This window comes from Terrapene carolina, unplaced genomic scaffold (genome assembly GCF_002925995.2).
Source record: "Terrapene carolina triunguis isolate 2854851 unplaced genomic scaffold, T_m_triunguis-2.0 Scaffold130, whole genome shotgun sequence".
NCBI classification, from domain to species: Eukaryota; Metazoa; Chordata; order Testudines; family Emydidae; genus Terrapene; species Terrapene triunguis.
The window spans coordinates 38,031,322-38,052,042 of record NW_020664481.1 but is presented as its reverse complement, the minus strand read 5'-3'; the positions used below and the strand labels follow the sequence as shown (position 1 = coordinate 38,052,042).

The 20,721-nt window shown below is 39.1% G+C and overlaps 1 protein-coding gene across 1 annotated transcript in view; it reads left to right on the top strand.

Annotated features, from left to right (window-relative positions):
• The window catches only part of PEPD (peptidase D), a 228,231-nt gene that overhangs the window by 42,683 nt on the left and 164,827 nt on the right, over positions 1–20,721 (top strand). Inside the window, exons 5-7 of the mRNA XM_026652794.1 lie at positions 2,349–2,396; positions 3,950–4,011; positions 16,943–16,987. Of these exons, the coding sequence (XP_026508579.1) occupies positions 2,349–2,396; positions 3,950–4,011; positions 16,943–16,987 (155 nt within the window). The remainder of the gene's footprint in view (positions 1–2,348; positions 2,397–3,949; positions 4,012–16,942; positions 16,988–20,721) is intronic.

The following is a 20,721-nucleotide window of genomic DNA, read 5'->3' as shown; positions in this document are numbered from 1 at the left end:
GGGCAAGCGATGTGCTGGCCGCGGCTTCTCGCCGCCCCCATTGGCCCGGGACAGCGAACCGTGGCCAGTGGGGGCCGCGATCGGCCGAACCTGCCGCGTCGGCAGGTAAATAAAACTGGCCCGGCCCGCTAGGGTGCTTATCCTGGCGAGCCGCGTGCCGAACGTTGCCGACCCCTGCTCTAGACAGTGGCATTGGAACAATTTTTATAGTTGGGGTGCTGAAAGCCAATGAACAAAACTGTAAACCCTGTATATATGATGGAAACCACTTCAAGCCAATGGGTGCTGCCTTAGTTCCAGCACCTCTGACCCTACAAGTCTGACACCTTGGTTATCCATTGTTTTAGCATCTTTGACTTGAATTCATCGGTTGAGCATCTGTACCAGATTCTTCAATGATGGATACTGCTGGAAAGTGTGTAATAGTCACAGTATCTCATGAAGGTTAGAAAATTCAAAAGATCTATAAAAGACATTGCAGTATTGATATGTAATGTACTTGTGACTATGCATTTAGTTTTTACTTCATGTGGTATGTGTTATTGGAGCAAACTGGTAACACGTTGATGCTAATTTGGTGAAATAGCCTCGTCCTAGTTATGTGGTTCATTTATTGGATCAATAAATGCATATCTCAGCACCCACATCTGTGCAGCCATATTAAAAGTATACCTGTCTGTGACCCCAATGTTCTCATCTCAAAGAGGTGGTAGGGTAAGAATTGACTTTAATATAAAGTATCTACTCCTCTCCATTTATTTGTAATATAGTTACAACCAAAAGACAAAGCATTTTAAATACCAATAGTAGTATGAAAGTGGGAAACCCAGAATCTATTCAGAACTATCGCTTGTAACTTAAGTTGAATTCATACTGATTTTAAACAGAAGTGCAAATAGTGACGAGATAGGTCTCTAGTGTGGTTTAATGGGACTGCTAGACTAATTCAAATCTGTGGTGATACCATTGTAGTGAGATGCCATTGTTATACTTAATTTCTTCTCCCAAAAGACCAGGCAGGCTAGTGAGATGGCTGAAAAATATTGTGTGTTTCTCATTTCCTCTTAAACAGTCAGGAAACCAGGCTTATTGAGATATGTTGGCCTCGATGTGAAACACACCCAGGGCATTTAACTGTGACTGTTCTTATAGAACCAGTAGAATCCCAGCTATATCTAGTCTTGGGAAATGTGGCTGTTGAATTGACATAAGCTATTCTGTGATAGAAGGCAATCTATGGAAATAACACTACTGTGTTTTACTTCAATTTCTTGTGGCATACAAATGGAACAAGTTGAAGTGTAAGCTTTTAATCACACCCAGTGGAAATGAAAGACCTATTGTAGCCTCAATTTATAAATGCGTCAAAGATGCTGAAGGAAGTTGGGATATTGTAGAGAAGTTTTAATCAAGAAAAGATGACCCAGTGAAAATAACTGTAAATATTCAGCACACGATAATGTAATAACATTAATGCATACTCTGTTTTTATATGTAGTAGCACACATCTTTTCCTGCTGTAATTCCTGATTTCCATGTCCTATTATGTGGGTCTTCATAGAAAAAACCCTTCTCAGCTCTCGCACATTTCCTCTCCAAATAATGGCAGTAGATTTAATCTCGCAATGCAGTTGTTGCATGTGTCTTAAAAGGACACCAACTTAAAAACCACCCTTCTGTCTGAACATTTTTTTAACGACTCTTGTAACAAGTGACATAAGATTACTGAATCTGAAAGAGATCAGAGAAACGTTTTTCTCTCTTCCAGTTTGTTTATTTTGTGCACTTGACAGCACTTTGTATATAGGGAGTATCACTGTTTCCTCCATCAGCTAGTTAGTCCATTTCCCCTGCCTGCATAGGTTTTTCACACAGCAACATGGATGGGGGATGGAAGAAAAACTTCTTTTAAATCATAAAAAGTGACAGATCCACAAGATTTGTCAGGGAGGTGTAGGGCCTGAAACTACTTCATCATTTTTGTTGACTATATTTCTGATTCATGATATTTGTTTAATTGCTGTAGAATCAATTTTGGATGTGACTTATTATAAGTCAGATGAGATTAGTCATGCTTCTTTGGCTGTGTTCTGGTGTTTAACCTTTTTATTGTATCTCTTTTACAGCAAAAGGTTTTATTGATTGATACTTTTCACCAGTTGTATTGCTGCCTTTGCCTAACAAGCAGAACATATGAGGTGACTTCTTTTAGCAGGCTTGAAATGTTAGTACGTTTCTAAGGTTAACACATATAACATTGACAAGAAGCAAATTGTCCATAATAAAATCGTGATATATGATGTGGATAGGAAAAAAAATGTACTGTAACTGCAATCCTGTTCTTCTAGATAACCAGTGTCTTGGCTTCAAAGAAACCCTCAGTTCTTCTTACATTGGTAAGTCATATTTGTCATTCCTGGAGAATACTTATCCAGTTGCTCTTCAGTAAACAGATGAATTAATCTGAGATGTCTGCTCATTATGTATCCTTTTTGTCCCTTCTCCATCCCAGAGGCTAATGTCACCATTCTCAAGTTTGAGGCCAGCCATCTTCGTATAGTTGACTAGCCTTTCTCCTCTCTCCTCACATTCAGTCCCTTCTTCCCTGTGTCCTACTACCAAAACTCTTATCTATGTGGTAGTTTCACACTTAATTTACAGGAAACCCACTTTGATACCCACATCGCCTCCCTCCAGTCCATTCAAAATGCTGCAAAATCACATCCTGCTTTCCCATTGTTCTGACCACATCACTTGCATCTTTGAATCCTCCGACTGGCGCTTAGAGGAATTAAAGTACTGTTTTTCTGTATGAAGAGGCGGGGGCTCAGGGCAGATTTCCTTCAGTAGTATGAGGGTGGGATCAAGTTACTATCTAGATCCCACTTTAGATTACAACATAACATTCACACAACTCCAAGGTGGGAGGGTAGAGTTACAATGCTTTTCACCCCTCACCCACTTCTTCCCAGGGTAAAGTGTGATGGGGATTAGAGCTATCCTTTCCCCTTCTTCAACTTTCCAGTATTCTGTTGGGACTGGTACATGTGTCTGTCATTATTTGTCTATTTTTATGGAGGTTGAGCAACTCCCTTTCTGCTGGGTCTGTTTCACTCAAAACTTCCTACTTCTCTGAGCTGCTTTCCCTCCCTGAGCTCTGGAGGAATGCTGATCCAAAGAACATTCTTTGCTTAGTTCAGCAGAAATCCTGCACTTGTGCCTCTCCTCCATTGGTCTTGTTCCAAGCACAGAAAGGCAGTGCTGCTCTGTGTGATTCCCCACAAACCTAGACACGTCAGCAGCGCTACGTAGCAGCCAGAATGGTGTCTTTCATGCTTCTTGTGTGAATGGCAAGCTGTAGGAGAGAGGCACTCCAATGTATGGAACTTCTTAATACAGTTCTTATTCTACTCCCACCCATTACTGTCTTGTTTACAGGATGCACCTCTTTTGCCCTCTGCTCCCCCCTTCCCCCCCCCCCAAGAAAATTGCTACCAAGCTATTTTAGAAAAGAGAAGTTTAGGCCTGCTTTCCGAGGCAGCACGTGTCAACTGAGTTCCATCTGTCTCTTCAGTAATGAATAATTATTTATACACCTCTACCCTGATATAACACAAATTTGGATAAAACACGGTAAAGCAGCGCTCCAGGTGGGCGGGGCTGCGCGCATTGGCGGATCAAAGCAAGTTCGATATAACGCAGTTTCGCCTATAATGCGGTAAGATTTTTTTGGCTTCTGAGGACAGCGTTATATCGGGGTAGAGGTGTATGTGTCTAAATGTGAGCGTGTAACCTTGTTTTTACCTCTTACAGATTTTATGCAATCATTCAAATTATATTTACAAGTAAGCTTTCTAAAAGACCTTATGTAATGGGTTCTGTCAATGAATTTATTTTAAAATACTTGTCTTTAGCACACAATGATAGTTCTTTTCATCTTCCCCTCAAGCGTGGTGTTAATACTGATAGTGGAAACATCTCCAGGGAAGCTTCATTTGAAGGAATCAGCCAGTAAGTGACTATTGAGGTGGTTTTTATACATTAATTAAATTCTTGGATAAGTATTAATAATGTTATACTGATCTTATATTTCAAATTAAATCACCATGGTTTTTGCTCATGACAAATTATAAAATGTTAATACATAAGCAAGAGACTATATGAGCTACACATTCATTGAAATCCAGAGATTTGATTTGCACTTCTAATGACTTAAGGGTATGTCTACACAGGAATTAGCCATCCATGGTTAGCCTTTGCCAGGCGATTCAGGCCCACGGGCCTTGGGTTATGGGGCTGTTTCATTGCTGGGTTGACTTCTGGGCTCGGGCTGGAGCCTGAGCTTTGGACCCTTGGGCTCCAGCCCGAGCCCAGAAGTCTACACAGCAATGAAACAGCCCTGCAGCCCAAACCCTGTGAGCCTGAGTTGGCTGGCACAGGTGAGCCATGGGTGTCTAGTTCCTGTGTAGACAGATCCTTAATTTTCCATTTATTTGGTTGTTTGGAAATCTCTTTCAATCTGTGTTAGCAACAGCAAAGATATGTACATATGTTTCTTTTTAGATTACTTGTACATTAAAGAAAAACACTTAAATTCCTTGGCAGTGAATATTTGAATTTTACAATATGTGAAAAACAAACTTAAAATAACTTGTACTATCTGGCTACCATACTTTATCCTCTTATGTACAATACTTTGTCTGCTAAGGATTCTGGAATGTCCACTCTTCTAAAAGACACTGTGTAATATTTCTGCATAGAAGTGACCTTTGGAGGGCAATTCATACACTTTCAGATTTGATTCCTTTTAAAAAAAAAAGTTTGCTGCCAGTGAAAAAGTGCTCCTAGATGCAATTGTGTGAAATGGTAGTTAACAAGGATAACAACTGCTTATTTCCTAGAGCAATCCTACATGAGATAGGCTTATCCTATAATATGAAGAAGATGGTCTGAATTTTGAATCAAATGCAATAGTCTGCTATAAATTGTGATATCCTAAGATTTGATCATCATCCATTTGGCTGAAAAATGGGAAGGGGGGGACGAACACTGTCTGGAAGCCTATTAAAATTAATGCTTTCTCAGAGATAATGAGTGTGTGGCCTTTTTATGATCCCTGACACTAAGTCAGCCTGTTGTATTTTTCTCCATTCACCTTTCTGTCCACAGCAGATAACACAGTTACAGAGATGATAATACTGCATAGAATTTGCGGCTGTTGCCTGTAATTCTAGACCCTCATTTTGCCAGGTCACATGAGCACACTTTCTCTTGGGATAGCCTCTCCTCTGTGTCAGATAATGAGATTTGGAATCTGATTGCTTAATTACTTTTGTTCTCTTCTGTAACCTGACTGGAAACCTAACCAGTCTGTCACAATTAAGGACACTGGAAAAATGGGCACCAAAAATTAAAGATTCTGTAGCTTTCAGGATCTTTCTGTGGAAAATAATGTAGAATATGACACTATTTTTGAGACTTCTGCTCTTTCAGTTGTTACACCAGTGTTCTATTCTGATGTGTCTGTCTCCTATTGCTTTCTTAGGCATCTTTGACCCCAAATTATCACAGTACAACCAAAAAAAAAAAAAAAAAAAAAGGTGCTGCTCTTCTGTTCACTTCCTTGAAGTTTTAATCTGAAAACCTGTTTGGAGATCATGTTTATTTTAAATAACTTCTAGATCTTTTGTGTAGGAAACTTAAAAAAACTATAAATGTAACATATGTAATACAATACAAATATTTATTTGATGTGACCTATATTCCTCTATAGATTAATTCAAATAAATGTTATAGTAGCTGTGACGTAACATGATGGTCCAAATTGGGTTGTGACAGCTAAAGTTGGGAGAGAGTGATTTTTTTTTTTTTTTTTCCCTTCCAAACCTCTTGAAACTTACACCAAAATAGACAGGAGGTGTGGAGTGACCTCTCCACTGACTGTTCTGTACCTCATTTACTTTGAAGGCATTCAGCATGTTAAGATGCATCTATCTCATTTTTTTTTTAGAAATATGTCACTTTTAAGATACTGGATGGAAAAAAAAACACCAACAGTGCTTAAAAATCTCCAGTGTCTTCAACTGAGAAACAGCCAGCTAAAAGAGCCATGTCTCTTCTCTTACATGCCTATAAATCTATAAAGTAGCTGCACAATTTCTTAACCTTTGGTAGTATGGCTCTTTTATTGTTGAAGTACTCTAGACCTGAACTTCAGTATACTACTTTTTATAACTGTTTCTTCAATCGGCTCACCGATTTCTGAAGAAAGCAATTACAGTAGTAATTTTGGCCTTGTCTCTTGTTTTAATCCTATACAAGTACCTTCCTGTTAGAACTGTTGGAAATTTTCTGATAGAACGCTTTTCTATCAGAAAAGGCCAATTTGTTGAAAGTGAACAATTCATGGAAATTTCACTTTTGTTGACTCTTCAGATGAAAGTCACCCATTGGAAGCCTGCCTGGTTTCCTGCCAGTTCACTTGCCTGACTCCTCAGCAGCCTGCCATGGTTCTGGGGCAGCTCCACCATGCAGACTGCCCCAGAACTCGGAACCCCAGAGCTTGCAGATTTCTGGACCAGCTGCAACCTGGGGAACCAGCTAGTCTGGGAGCCTGGCAGATTTGGGGGTTCTCAGTATCTAGTTACCCAGCTCCTCAGAAGGAAGCCTGGAAACCCAGGGGACAATCAGTGTTTCTAGGCTCCCTGCTGCAGACCTGGAAGTCCTGGGACAGGCAACTAGGGTCTGTAGCTGCAGGGCAGTCCCACCATGTGGACTGCTAGAGGGTCAAGGGATCCTAGGGTTTCCAGATTTCTGGGGCAGCTGGTTCCCTGAGCTGCCTGGTTCCTGCAGCCTACTGAGCCACCTCCCCTGAGACTCAGGAAGCCCAGGGAATCCGCTGCTTTGGGAGCCTGGCAGCTCTGTGTCTAGTCTCCCAGTTCCAGAGCAGGGATCCTGGAAGGCCTGAGAGCCTCAACTCTGAGCGGGTTTCAGGGGTCCATAGCTGCAGGGCAGCTGGCCCTGGAGTCTGGAAGCCTTGGGTTTCCTGGGCCCAGGGGATTTTCCGTGAGAGGGCTGCCCTAGAGCTGTAGACCTTGGAAGTCCAGGCAGCTGCTGACTGAAATGGATATGATTCTTGTCAATGTCACAGATGCCCACCACTGAATAGCAACCTTGAGTGAAACTGACAAGAATCATACCCATTTCAGTCAGCAGCTGCCGGAGTCCTAAGGACTATATTTCATTTTGGAAACACTGTATGTAGGTATTTTAGAAATACACATTTTACAGATTTCCATTTTGTTGGAAATTTTGAAATACAGTATATTTTAATTGCAAATTGGAACAAAAACAAACATTAAAATGCTGAAATTTCCCATGATAAGGAAATTCTGAGTTTTGACCAACTCTGCTTCCTAGGCATTAGGCCTGTAATAGTATAAGCTGAGTGCTATAAACTATCATAACTCTCTTCCAAATTTGGTGATTTAGCAGAATATGTTCTTTAGCTTAACACTGCAGTTCTTTGTTAAATAGCTTCACAGGTATCTTCTGTAAACTTATTAAATCTGCATGATGGTAGACCCAAATAAAGTATGTGCAGCTCATTTGTTAACTATGTGAAAGGTAAAACAAGCATGGAGGGTTCCTTTAAGAAAACCTGCAGATATGACCTGCTGTCTTACTATACTATATACAAATCAATATATTAATTTAAGAAACACCCTAGATTTTAATCAGTTCTATTTAGGATGTATTGTAGGTCATCAGATAATATAACAGGAGGTTCTAATTCCTTACCACACTATCTTTCTTGCTATACCAATAGAATTATTTGTAGATGCCAGTAGTCTTATAAATATATATCCTGTCCTAAAATAATAGTAATATAAAAACTAGGGAAGAGGGGAGAAATCTGTTGCCACACTCATTTCTCTTTTATCTTAACTCTCAAAACAGTGACTCCTTGAGAATTTCCCTAACACATTCTGGGTGCACCTTGTCTTGTTCCTTATTAACTCCATTTATTTAATTATTTTGGCTGTATGAGCTAGATACACTAAATGCCTCATGTTTTCAGTTTTCTCCATGACACATTTTATTTTATTATTTTTTTATATGTGCTCATGGTCAACACACTTGGTGTTGGGTTTTTCGTCTGTTAGGTTACAAACTAAATCATTCTGTTTGGAAAGTTCACATATTCTTCACATAGAGCAAACGTCAGGGACTAAATTTTTACCAATCTTCAAACTAGCTTCTGACAGTCTTGTTTTCTAAACTGCATGTGTGTAAAAAATACATGTCCACTTGCTTTTGCCTAGGTTGGGTGTGTAAATCCAACATTTACATATGTAAATGGGATATTGGGCATGCATTTGCTTGTACACAGGTTAGAAAACAATTTTCCCCAACCTCCCTACCCCAATAAAATAAAGTTTGCTCATGCAGATAGTATACATGCAATCTTGTGAGCACAAAATTAAGCTCCTTCCAATTTTAGCATTATGATGAAGTGTTACCAGATTTGCCCGTTACTTTGGGGTACGCTCATTTATTAGGATTACTCTTTTGGGGAGGGGGTTTCTGTAATTCTATCAATGTATTGCTTGTGTCACTTGTGTTTTCATATGGAGCTCTACTTTTCCCTTCTGCAAGTTCCCTCCCAGTGGAGCTATTCTGCCCTAGGTTCCACAGGGCTGGGTTCCTCCAGCCCCAGAATCAGATGAACGCACATGCGCGCACACACTCACAGAGCACATCTGAGCGGACTGGGTCAGTCAGCACTCCCAAGCTGACCCCTTATATGTCCATGGACTCAGCAGGCTCGGTCGAGCAGCACTTCCAACCTGCCACCCTCCTATGCCACAGGTTCAGCACGTCCCTATCCCCACTTTCATGTTACAATTGTTCTGGTAGTAACCCACATGATGAGCAAACCCCACAGGATTTTTGGCTGCTACTGGGATCTTTAGCTTAGGTAAGAGGAGCGTTGCTCCAGAGCAAATATGGAAGCCAAAACATAAAAGAGAGAGAGAGGGAAGCAACCAGCTTAACCATGAAAATTATTTATTAACAGGTAATAACCATACAAGGAAAGCCAAACAAACAAAACAGTTACAATATTAAATCTAGCTTAAATTTGATTACAAACATCAGGTTTAGAAAACTACACCTGATCACACAAGTCAGGGTTAGAAAGCTATACATAGAGCAGAAAGAAAAACAGAGAGAGAGAGAGAGAGTTGGGTTCCCACCACTCCGTGAAGCTTGAACCGGTTCGGGTTCCCATGTGGTGGTGGTAGCTGTGGGTCCGGAGTGCTGGAGACAGGGCCCCCAGCATGATCAGTCAGGAGATGATGAAGTCCCAGTGGAACTGATGCAGATTTTGGATCCAGGCATCAGAACATTTACTTGAGTGTGGGTAGGGTTTTTTGGTAGGGAAACAACAGTGGTTCAAGGGAGAACACTAGATTTTGTTTATGGGTAAACTGATGGCTCAAGGGAGTATACCAAAGTTGTTTTGTTTAGGCTAGATAATAGGAACTGATCATTCCTGGCTATGGGCGGTGTTCCTTCAAGGGAGCTCACAATGCAGTTAGGCAGCTTCAGTATTTTGGATACCAATGAAGGATTCATTACTAGAATTGGTCTGATAACTACTGAGCTGGGTGTGTGCAGGAGTGAGTTCATTAACATCTGAAGCAGAAATCCCCCATCATGCAGTGCTTCCCTGCTTTTCTGGTCCCAGAGTTCAGTGTGGTTCTTGCCTTGGAATCTGTTCTCCATTCTGTATGCTAATGGAGATGCCCCCCTGTCCCATCTCCGATGCAAATGAGGCTAGCGGAGTTGCCTTAATCCTATCACCCTTGTTTGGAGGGGTTTAGGTGTGTATCCCACTGCCTTTTCATTGCTTTTTGTAAGTCTTTCTTCTGATCGGTTTTGGTTCAAGCAGAGGCTGGGGGGTGGACCTTCGTGAGTCAGACAGGCTGAATACTGCACCCTGGTTCCCCAAGAACACAGGGCTGACAGGTAACAGAAGGTCCCTTATGAATACTTTGTTTCTGTGTATAATGAAAATCTTGTTGCTATGCTAAGTTACTTCAGGCCTGCTCTAATCCAGAGGCCAAAATAAGCAAACTTTCTACTAGAGCTGATCTTGTACTGTATGTTCTCCAAGGGTATGCAGACTCTGTACAATATGGGTGGAGTGATGTGTCTGAGATAGGAACTAGAGACCTCTTTCTATATGTATAATTTAACAAGTCTTAGACCTCAAAGCAATTCTTCTCAGGAATACCATGCACAGGCTGTTTTGAAGCAATGGGATTCCTTATCTGTCTGAGGTAATGAAAGGTTGCTTTCTGCTGCAGTGTGTATAGCTGTGTGGAGTTGCTACTACCGAGTAGTGCTCCAGACACATTCCATTACTATATTGAAGTAGGAATCTACCCCATTTGGCACATGGCTTGTATCCTTTTACTCTTTGCATAGTGTGTGTCCTGAGGCACTCAAGGGGCCTAAATAATTGTTTATCGCTAACTTTCCTGCTTATGGTAATTACATCCCCTGTTTACTTCAATAGGACAACATCTGTACCTTTTCAGTAGAGACTTCTAGCTATTTAGCAGGCAGGTCTCTCTGTTTGAGAGCTCCGATAAGCTCATTCTTCTACAACCATAGGCACTAAGATACTCTTTTTGCTTCTGATAGATGTGAGTAATGCTTTTCAGACTCTCTCTCTCTCCCTCATTCCTCCCCTCCCACCACCCCATATAGAAGATTATTCACTGATTTTTGTTGAATATGGTGGAGATCTACTGCATCTCGCCTCTTTTGACAGATTTATTGCCATCAGCTCTTAACACTTGGCATTGTGCTTTTCCCCTCTATCTCCCTAATTTGTAGTTGTATCTTCTCAAGAGGCTGTCAGTTCTGTCATTACAAGTTGCTTAATTTCTTTGACCATAATACAGTCTTGCTATTAAGTGCTGTTTACTAATTGAACTGTCTGAAAAATGAGCTTCCTAATGAAATCTGTTGTATTTGTAATCTCTTGCAACTGCAAAAAATATTTGTGCATTACTTTGATTTCTTTTGTAATAAACCTAAAACACCTTTAATTTTTTACCCAAGTTCTTATTTCTCCAACTCCTTGCTTTATTAAAATACTTGCCTGTATGTTTACATGAATTATGATGTCTTTAAATATGACTTGAGCTGTACTGTTTGACAGAACCTATACTCTCCCTCGCATAAATAGTATGCAGTCTTTTTAGCTCTTGCTATTCATAGGTTATCTAGACTTTCGGGGCTATTTATAAAGATGTATATTATTCCCATATTCTTGATTGTCTCAATATTTTACAGACCTGGTGAAGATGAATTTGCTTCTTGTTTTACTTAGTTCAATTTGTCTGTCTTCTCCTATGCTTGCTATGCTCCATGTTTTTTTGCTATGGATAATAGTAGAAATAATATCACTTCGTAAAGCAGTTGAATCTTGCTCTCTATTTTCAGGATATTCATCTGCTCCTGACAGAAGCTGCCTCTTACTTGCTCCAATAATGCTACTTCCTTGCCTCACTTTTTCAACCTTTGGAATGTCTCCTTGAACATTAATTATCTTAGCTATTTTATTAATTTCCCACTTCAGAGCAATTACCTTGTCTCCATTACGATCCCTGGGTTATTTCTACCTTGGCCGAAAGGCCAACCTTAGATTGCTTTTGTCCTGCCACTGATGAGCAAGTTCACTTTTATGTATCTGCAGAAATGAGCCTCTAATAATGATTCACATTATCATTTCCTGTAGTATAGCCATCACTTGTTCTCCTGTTTAACTTCAGACTGTATATTTTGAAGAACTAAAAAGCAGTTGGTATGTTAGCTGCAACTTGTAAAAGTACAGAATTGTTCATCTTTGTAAATATTTCTGTTCACTAATGAATATTGTGACACAGTTCCTCCTCTATCTTGGTGGGTCCTGCGCTTATTGGCGGATTTTCTTGCCTCAGAGATTCACCATGTGGGTTGGGGAACAGCCCAGAGACCTTCCCCTCTGGAAGAACCCACAGTCCAGGTCAATTGGGAGGTTTGGGGGGAACCCGGGCCCGCCCTCTACTCCGGGTTCCAGCCCAGGGCCCTGTGGACTGCAGCTGTCTATAGTGCCTCCTGTAATAGCTGCATGACAGCTACAACTCCCTGGGCTACTTCCCCATGGCCTCCTCCAAACACCTTCCTTAGTCTCACCACAGGACCTTCCTCCTGGTGTCTGATAACGCTTGTGCTCCTCAGTCCTCCAGCAGCACACCCTCTCACTCTCAGCTCCTTGCGCCTCTTGCTCCCAGCTCCTCACACTCGCACCACAAACTGAAGTGAGCTCCTTTTTAAAAACCCAAGTGCCCTGATTAGCCTGCCTTAATTGATTCTAGCAGCTTCTTCTTAATTGGCTCCAGGTGTCCTAATTAGCCTGCCTTAACTGGTTCTAGCAGGTTCCTGATTACTCTAGTGCAGCCCCTGCTCTGGTCACTCAGGGAACAGAAAACTACTCATCCAGTGACCAGTATATTTGCCCTCTACCAGACTCCTGTACCCCACTGGTCTGGGTCTGTCACAATACTCATGTGCAGTATTAATTGTTTACAGTAGGAGACTGCTTAGAAAACCTGGTTCCTTTTCATGCTTCTGAATCTTACTTGATTTTTGACCTTGGACAGGTAACATAGCCTCTGCCTGTTTTCCCATCTGTAAAATAGGCACAGTGATTTACCTGCCTCACATGACTGTAATGAAACATAATGCTTGTAAAATGCTTTCTTACCTTGAGTATAAGCACTATAAAATAATATACCTCGCACATCAGATTATGTGCATACAAACTACAGTATTGTGGTTTAACTTAAAAAGGCATTGAATTAATCTTTTTTACTTACAGGACACATTGAAGTGTGATTTTTTTTTTTAATTTTTTTTGTCTCAAAATTGTTTGATGTAAGAGATTCAGACATCTCCTTCAAAATTATTGGAATGTTTGGTACTTTCAGAATATCACCTGTTGGTCTGACAGAGCAAGACTGACCTTTAGATTACTCTGCAAGGTTCCTCTCTCTGATGCAGGCCTCGTACATTTTGGGGAAGGGTTTGACATTTCATAATAGGGAGGGAGGGAGAGAGATTTGGTCTTGTCTTTAATTGATACACTGACAAGTGTAAGATTTCTATAGTTTTTATCATACATGCATGAAGAGTTTCTGATTAGCATGTTTTGTACATAGGAAAAGCATTTCCAGTGGCTGCTTATTCAGGATATGTAGACTGACTTTTTGGAAATGCATGAAATTGCCATGTTTATTAAAGAACTGGGCACAAAATTAATTCTGTTTGAACATGCAGTTAAATATAATATATCTTAGTTTTGTGTTGATTAATTGGGGATATTAACACGTTACAGATTGTATAGCCATAGCAAAATGTCAGTTTTCCTTCTCCCTCCTGTCCATGTCAGATTTTTTAAGTGTTGTCAATTTGCAAATTGCAGTGAGATTTAGAATTGGATTGGTTTATATGATCCTCTTAGCAGAAGGACAGCTGGGGATTCATTTTTTAGAGTATAATTGTTTACTATCAAGCATAATCTAAATTTTTTAGAAGAATAAACAGGAATATTTATGTAATACTTTATATAAAATAATTTTGCTTCTCTGCTATTTGTGCATCCATGTTAATGACTACATGTTCTTCCCCTTAGGCTTATAACTTAACCAGTAACCTTTACAATGTAGCTTGTTCAGCTCCCTTATTGCTAATTAAAGTGAAGTATAATTTGAGTAATTAGTACAGGCGCCCTTGCAGTCATAAGTAGGGATAGCCTGCAGCCGTATTGCTTGTGTTGTGAACCTGTCAACATTCACAAAGGATTGAGCCAGGTCAGTTCTTAGCTGATAGATTCCCAACGATGAACTGTGTAGAATAGATGGTGCTGTTCCCTATGATTAAGTCAATGCCCCACCATTGTGTTCTAATTTGCTATCCTGTACTTAGCGCTGCAGATACCACAATGATCTCTTTCAGGTCATGTCTGCGCTTAAAACGCTGCATCAGTGTTGTAGCACTTTAATGAAGATGCTCTACACCGACGGGAGAGAGGTCTCCCGTTGGCGTAGTTAATCTGCCTCGCCAAGAGGCGATAGCTATGTTGGTGGGATAAGCTCTCTTGCCGCCATAGTGCTGTCTATACGGGGTGGGGGAGGGGAACAAGTGAGGGCGGTTTGGTTGGTATAACTATGTTGCTCAGGGGTGTGGATTTTTCACACCCCTGAGTGACGTAGTTATACCGATATAGGTCTGTAGTGTAGACCGGACCTCAGATGAGAGATAAAACTCAAGTCCTGACTATGACCACTGGTCCCTTATTCATGCCAAATTCATGTTATTTGGCTTTCCCTACATGCCTGCTGACCGCAGCTGGTATTTAGGTGCCATATCTTAGGCGGGTGCCTCAACGTAGTGCTCTGGAATAGGTACTCTTCTCTACAAAGATAGTTATTTCAACAAATCTATTCAGTCACTTATCTGCCTCTGGCCTTTTTCTTCTCTCAGTCCTAAGTAGCTCTTCTGAAAGAGGTTTATCTTTCTTTTTGTTTCATTCAGTCCTTTGCACTTGGCTGCCTTTTTTGAGTTTGATCTCTTGTTTGGTTGGTTTGAGTAATTTTGGATCCCTGTATCTTTTGTTAAAGTTACAAATTTAATAAGACAACCTCTGATTCACAGGAGAGACAGTATGTTGACTGACTAGATGTGTATTTTCATCTTTCCTCGGTGCTTGCCTTCCCTGTCCTTTATGGTCTCTTAACCTTTTCCCTCAGAAATTGTTTTTTTTTTCCCCTACTCATAATGCCATTGGCTGTTTTGTACTTGTCCATTAGAGAGACAAGGTGGGTGAAGTAATATTTTTTATTGGACCAACTTCTGTTGGTGAGAGAGACAAGCTGGGGCCAGACCTGAAGAAGATCTCTGTGTAGCTCAAAAGTTTGTCTCTTTCATGAACAGAAATTGATCCAATAAAAGATATTATTTCACCCACCTTGTCTCTCTAATATCCTGGGACCAACATGGCTACAACGCTACACTTGTCTATGTAAGTTTAAATAGAGCTGTTAGTGCAACTTTCTGCCTTTTTACAATATCTCCTTTTGCTATTTTTCTTCGTTAATCTGCTCTGAGTTTGCGTTTCATTTGTTGTGTTGATGTTGCTTATGTCATATGCAGCTTATATCCTTTCATGTCTTGTCTTGTTTCCTTTAATCTCTCTTTAGGGGCATGGTGGAATACTCTTCAGCCGGAGATGGAATTCAATCTTTTGTTCATTGAACCTCATTATATTAACTTTATTTCTTGTTCATCAGTTTTTCTCTATGTAGATTTGTGTTTAACTGGCTCTTGCATCCTATGATTACCTCTGTACAGAACTACTTTAACAGCAGTTATTGGGATAATGTTCAGATGTTGTTCTTGAAGAAAATAAAATGTTACTAGACTCTCTCATGTTTCCAAGTGACCAGTTGTTTTCCATAATGATGCAGAATGCTGAATTGTGGTTTTCATGTTGTGGGGGTGATCCACTGGTGTCTAAATGAAGACCCTTAATATTGAATACTGTGCAACATGTACTTGAATTTGTTGAAGTCTGCAATAAGTTGGCATTTTCTGTCTCATGCTCTTGAAGTAGGAACACAAAGCCACTGACCCTCCCATTTTTAGATTTTATAGGTTCATGAGCACATGTTGTAGAAATACTTTTGTTTATTGTATTCATAGATTGATAGGTTATTACTCTGCCATCTGAACCCCTAGACATTTAAATGTGACTTTGAACTAATCTCTTAAAAATTGGGTTTGTGCCTTTTTTGGTGCCTTATGATATATAAAGAAGGCCTGAAAGGCACATACACACTTTTTATTTATTTATGTTTAAATACTTCAGAAGTGTAAGGAACCTCCAATCTGTCTTCCCTAGCTTCACTGAAAGATCTATTGGAGTGGGACATCCTGGGGCATTTTCATTGTGAGCTCTCAAACTCTAATTGAAGAACTCATGGCACCGGATTGTCCTTTTAGTCAAAATGTTTATTAGTCATTGAAATGAAGTGTTAACAACAAAAACAAAGTTTTGAACAACCTAACTAAAAATCTCTTCTCCCTGCTTAATGTTTCAACCTTCGCTCTATTGGCTCTTGTAATATGAAATGACAACAACTGCTTCAGTTATCAGTCTTTGACATAAATGTCTAACGTAGGCAACAAAGGGAGCCCCTCCTTCCATGCTGTCTTGAGAGGTGGTTGTGGGGAATTGGAACCTTCACATTCCCTTTATGCATCATAGAGAAGCAAAAAGAGGACACATCCTTTTTTATTTTTTCTCTGTGCAGTTCACCTTTGACAAGTTTGTTTAATCTAAATATTTGATTTCCCCAAGATTTGAAACTGCTAAAGAACTTTAGGGATGAACATAAACATTCACCATTTTAATTTTATTCAAGTGTATTTGAGGGATAAAAATGGAAAATTATATTTTACCTATTTATAAAAAAAACTCACTCCTACATAGGGACAACTAGCATGTATGCCCTCTGAGCCTGATCTTGAAAATGCTTTAACTGGTTTAAATGTATACATATAATTAATCCCATGGACTTCAATGGGACTACTGACATGGGTAAAGATAAGCACATGCATTTGCAGGATTGGGAGCCTAAATACGTTTTTAAAAATTATGATGCAGTACATTATTTGATAAATAAAACTGTACTAGTTATCATGTGCTCAGATGAGACACTATATAAAATGCATTTTGGTATTGTGTTTAGAAAAATTCTGGCATCCACAATTCATAGTATTGCTAGTTTTTAATTCTGGTGTGTTGTTGTTGTTTTTTTGTTAGATTTAATGTGAACAATAAAATTCTTCATCCTGAAATTGCAGAATGGTAAGTAGTTTATAACCTTTCTTTTCCTAAGCCCTTTTTTGTAACTTGTTTATTTTATTACTTCTCCCAGCAGAATCTGGTAAATTCCTTATTGGATGTTTTACAGTAGAAATTCCAACAGAAGCCTCTCCCTTTACTGTTTGACAGTTTTTTACTCTTATGTTTCATGCTGGGAATGAAAATAACATGCAAAGATTCAGATTTTAGTTTGTTTTAAAAATCAACATTCTGTAACACCATAAGGAACAGAAAAGTTAAGTAACATTTAAAAGGAATAGGCATATTACAATGAATACCAAAGGAAGTATTAATTTAAAACTTGATATAAGGGGTGCCATTTTATAAATGTTTTTACTTCCTTTAGGATTTATTTTAATAGCATTAATTCTGATGAATTCTTTTGTTGTTCATATATATATCCTATGTAATTCTAGAGGAATTCCACAGTAATCTATTTATATATTAACACCAACCTAAGATAAACCAAATGATAAGATGCCACAGAATATTAATGTTAATATTTCTTAATTTGTTACAATATTAGTTACAACACTTTGTAATATATGTAAGTTATATTAATATACTATTTTGTCTTAGAAAGCTTTTGCGTTTTGATACCCACGATTCCTCCATTTTAACAGTATCATGAACATTGTCCTAACAACCATTTTATAACTAAGGTTTTCTGTTTTTTCATTTAGCAAATTAACTGAAGAGACAGCAGAGTGGATTTTTGCTAATTAAATTGTTTTTTAACTAAGCATTTTAAATGTATTATTCTGGAGCTGAGAAAACAAAACCTTACTTATGACAGATAAGCTACTTGTTTTTCAGAACCTTTGAAAAATAAACAGGAAAAATACATACTGCATCCTAGTATTGCAGCTTGATATATTACAGGCTACTATACATTACTATTATTAATAACTTGTGTTAATAATAAACATTACTCTAGTATTAGTAATCTTCTGTACAGTAGTCCATGTACTGAAAAGAAGTGTAAAGTTGAAATTTGTCTTGAAGGCACCTGATCATTAACATATCAGAGTAATGGAAGCTTAATAAGCCAGATTCTTTGTTCTGCTGCATATCTGTTTCACTACTTTGGTGGTGTAATAATGTCTTAAAAGAAAAAAAGGAACAAGTTTTAGATAAAATAAAGCTGTCTTAGAGTCATCAGTATGAGATGGAGATGTGCAGGAGCTGAGTTTCTCTTCTGCAGTTCCTGCACCACTTAGGAGAGGGAAAGTCTCTTAGTGCAGAAACCTGTGCCGGCTGCATAAACATTTAGAGTATGGACTTTTATATTTTTATATTTATATTTATATTTATATTTTATATATCTATCTATCTATATATCTATCTATATCTATATATATATATATATATATATATATACACACACAGAAGAAGGAAGTTCCCATGAAGAAACTTGAATAATTTAGAGTTAAGGTTTCTGAATTAGGTGCTTGATCCTGCAAGGTGCAATGCTCTCTGTGAAGTACATAGAACACATGGATAGTCACACTGAAATCAATGGAGCTACTCAAATACTGAAAATTAAACATAAACTTAAGTGCCTTGTCAGGATATAGACCCGTTCAGTGTATTTATCACTAATAGTTATGGCCCAAGATATATGGATTAATTAAGTTAAAGTTGAAAGAGTTTGTTATACATTTCAAGAAACTTTTTATAAGTTGTTGCTTTTAATTTCCCCCCTAATTTTTCTGGTATTTAAAGAAAGCTACAATCCATCCCCTGTTCCCCTTATCAAACTAGCATCTTGTTTAAAAAAAATTAAAAAGTTAAGTGTTGCCCCAGAGTGGAGTTGAATCCATGAGTACTATATGAACTAGCATTGTCCTAATCCCTGGTTTCGCATTGGTATATTGATCTGGGGTTGAACATGGAGATTCAGGTAGTAACTGTTATACCCAGATTAGAGCAAACTGACTGGCTCCCATTATGCTAGTGTGACAGATATTGCAATCCCCTGTAATATTGTTGGGGACCCTATTTTATTAAGTTTATGTATCATAGTGGGCCAAGGACTGTATGCAACTCCAGAGGGGAGGGTTACCACAACTCTTCCAGGAACCCAAAATAGTAGGGGGTGATTAAGGTGAATCACTTAGGTTGCGAACATCTCCATAGTGATACCACCCCCTGAGGAGGCTTGCATATACTGGTTCAAACTGGGTTTTCCAGAGACCAACAGACCAAAAGAGGGCTTTTGATATAAAAAGGCTGGGTTTAAATTTTCTCCTCCAGCAAATGGACAGGACCTTCAGTCAAAGGGGGGCCCCAACCTTGTGAAAGGGTTGGAAAGACTTTGGCCCACTAGGACCCCATAAAACTGATGGATGACTCCAGGTATATTTAAAGATGTGTTTAAATCTGTTTATTGTTTTTATTATGTTTCATCTGTAATGTTTTTTCCTTAAGAATAAATGTGCTTGTTTAGAAAGAGCTGTATGGTCATTTGTAACTACTGGCAATACACTGTTCATAGCCCTCTGAGAGAGAGCCTTTAGCCAGACGGATTTAATGGGGATATCACAGTGTAAACTGTGCAGACTTAAGGACTCAGAAGGACAATGAGCAGGTGATTTCAGGCAACCTGACTGGGCATTCCCGGAGTGGGCAACAGAGGAGAGGATATAGGTGCAGTTTCTCTGAAACTTTGACAGCTAGCACTTCGAAACACAAATGTCACAGACTGTTTGCATGTGAGGCAGTCAGGGTTGGTAATACAGTACTGCAGTATTCCTTATATGAAGCAAGATTACTTAAAGCATTTTGAATGGGTACTTAGATAAGTCTACTATTAAACTCCTTTTCCATTTTCTTGTCCATACAAATCTTGAGATTCAAAGATAATTTATGGGGCGAGATAATTCATTTAGCAGTTCAGATAACCTTGACAGGTACTCCGTTAGCATGACTGGAAGTTTAGAATAGAGTTGCTGAATATGTTTAGATAATGCTATGTTTTACATGTGGTTACTTTCTATTGCATAAATTTTCTGATCCAGATGTCCTTTTAAATAATGCTCCACCAGTGATTTGTTCATCTTAATGGGTGCAAAATTATGGAGGTGCTCTTGTAGCTCCTTAGTTAACGTTGCATTGTGATTTCCACTTCAAGCAGAGGCTAAATCCTTCAAAAATATATATGTCTTGCAGAAGCATTCAAAGTATCTCTGTTGCAACAAGATTGAGATCCTTGGATTTGGGGCATTGCACATGGGAGAGGAGGAAATCACTTAAAGGAGCCTTCTAAAAATGGCCACCTTTGGACATTTACAGGAAGGAGTCTCATGATTCTGTGGGTCCCTGTCACTAAAGAATGCCAACAGGTGGCTGTCTGAAAAAAAAAAACCCCTTCTGAGACTCCCAACTCAACAGCATCACATTTTTTAAAAGAACATTATTGCAATAGTATAAATCAAAGGGTATTTATTTTCCACCATGGATGGTACTGGAATTTTTTTGTTGGGAACTTCCAGTCCCTTATGCTAGATTATGATACTCCAAAAACAGCATTTAGGGGTCCTGTGATATGATCCACTGCCTACAGAGGGTCAAATACAGAAAGGAAGGAAGAGTGAGCAGATAAATGGTGGGCCTCAGGGACTGAAATTAAATGGTTGATGCTGGGAGATCAGCTGATGATAGCCATCTGTGCTTCCATTCAGGCGTCCATGAAAGTAATGCTCCCTTAACACCAC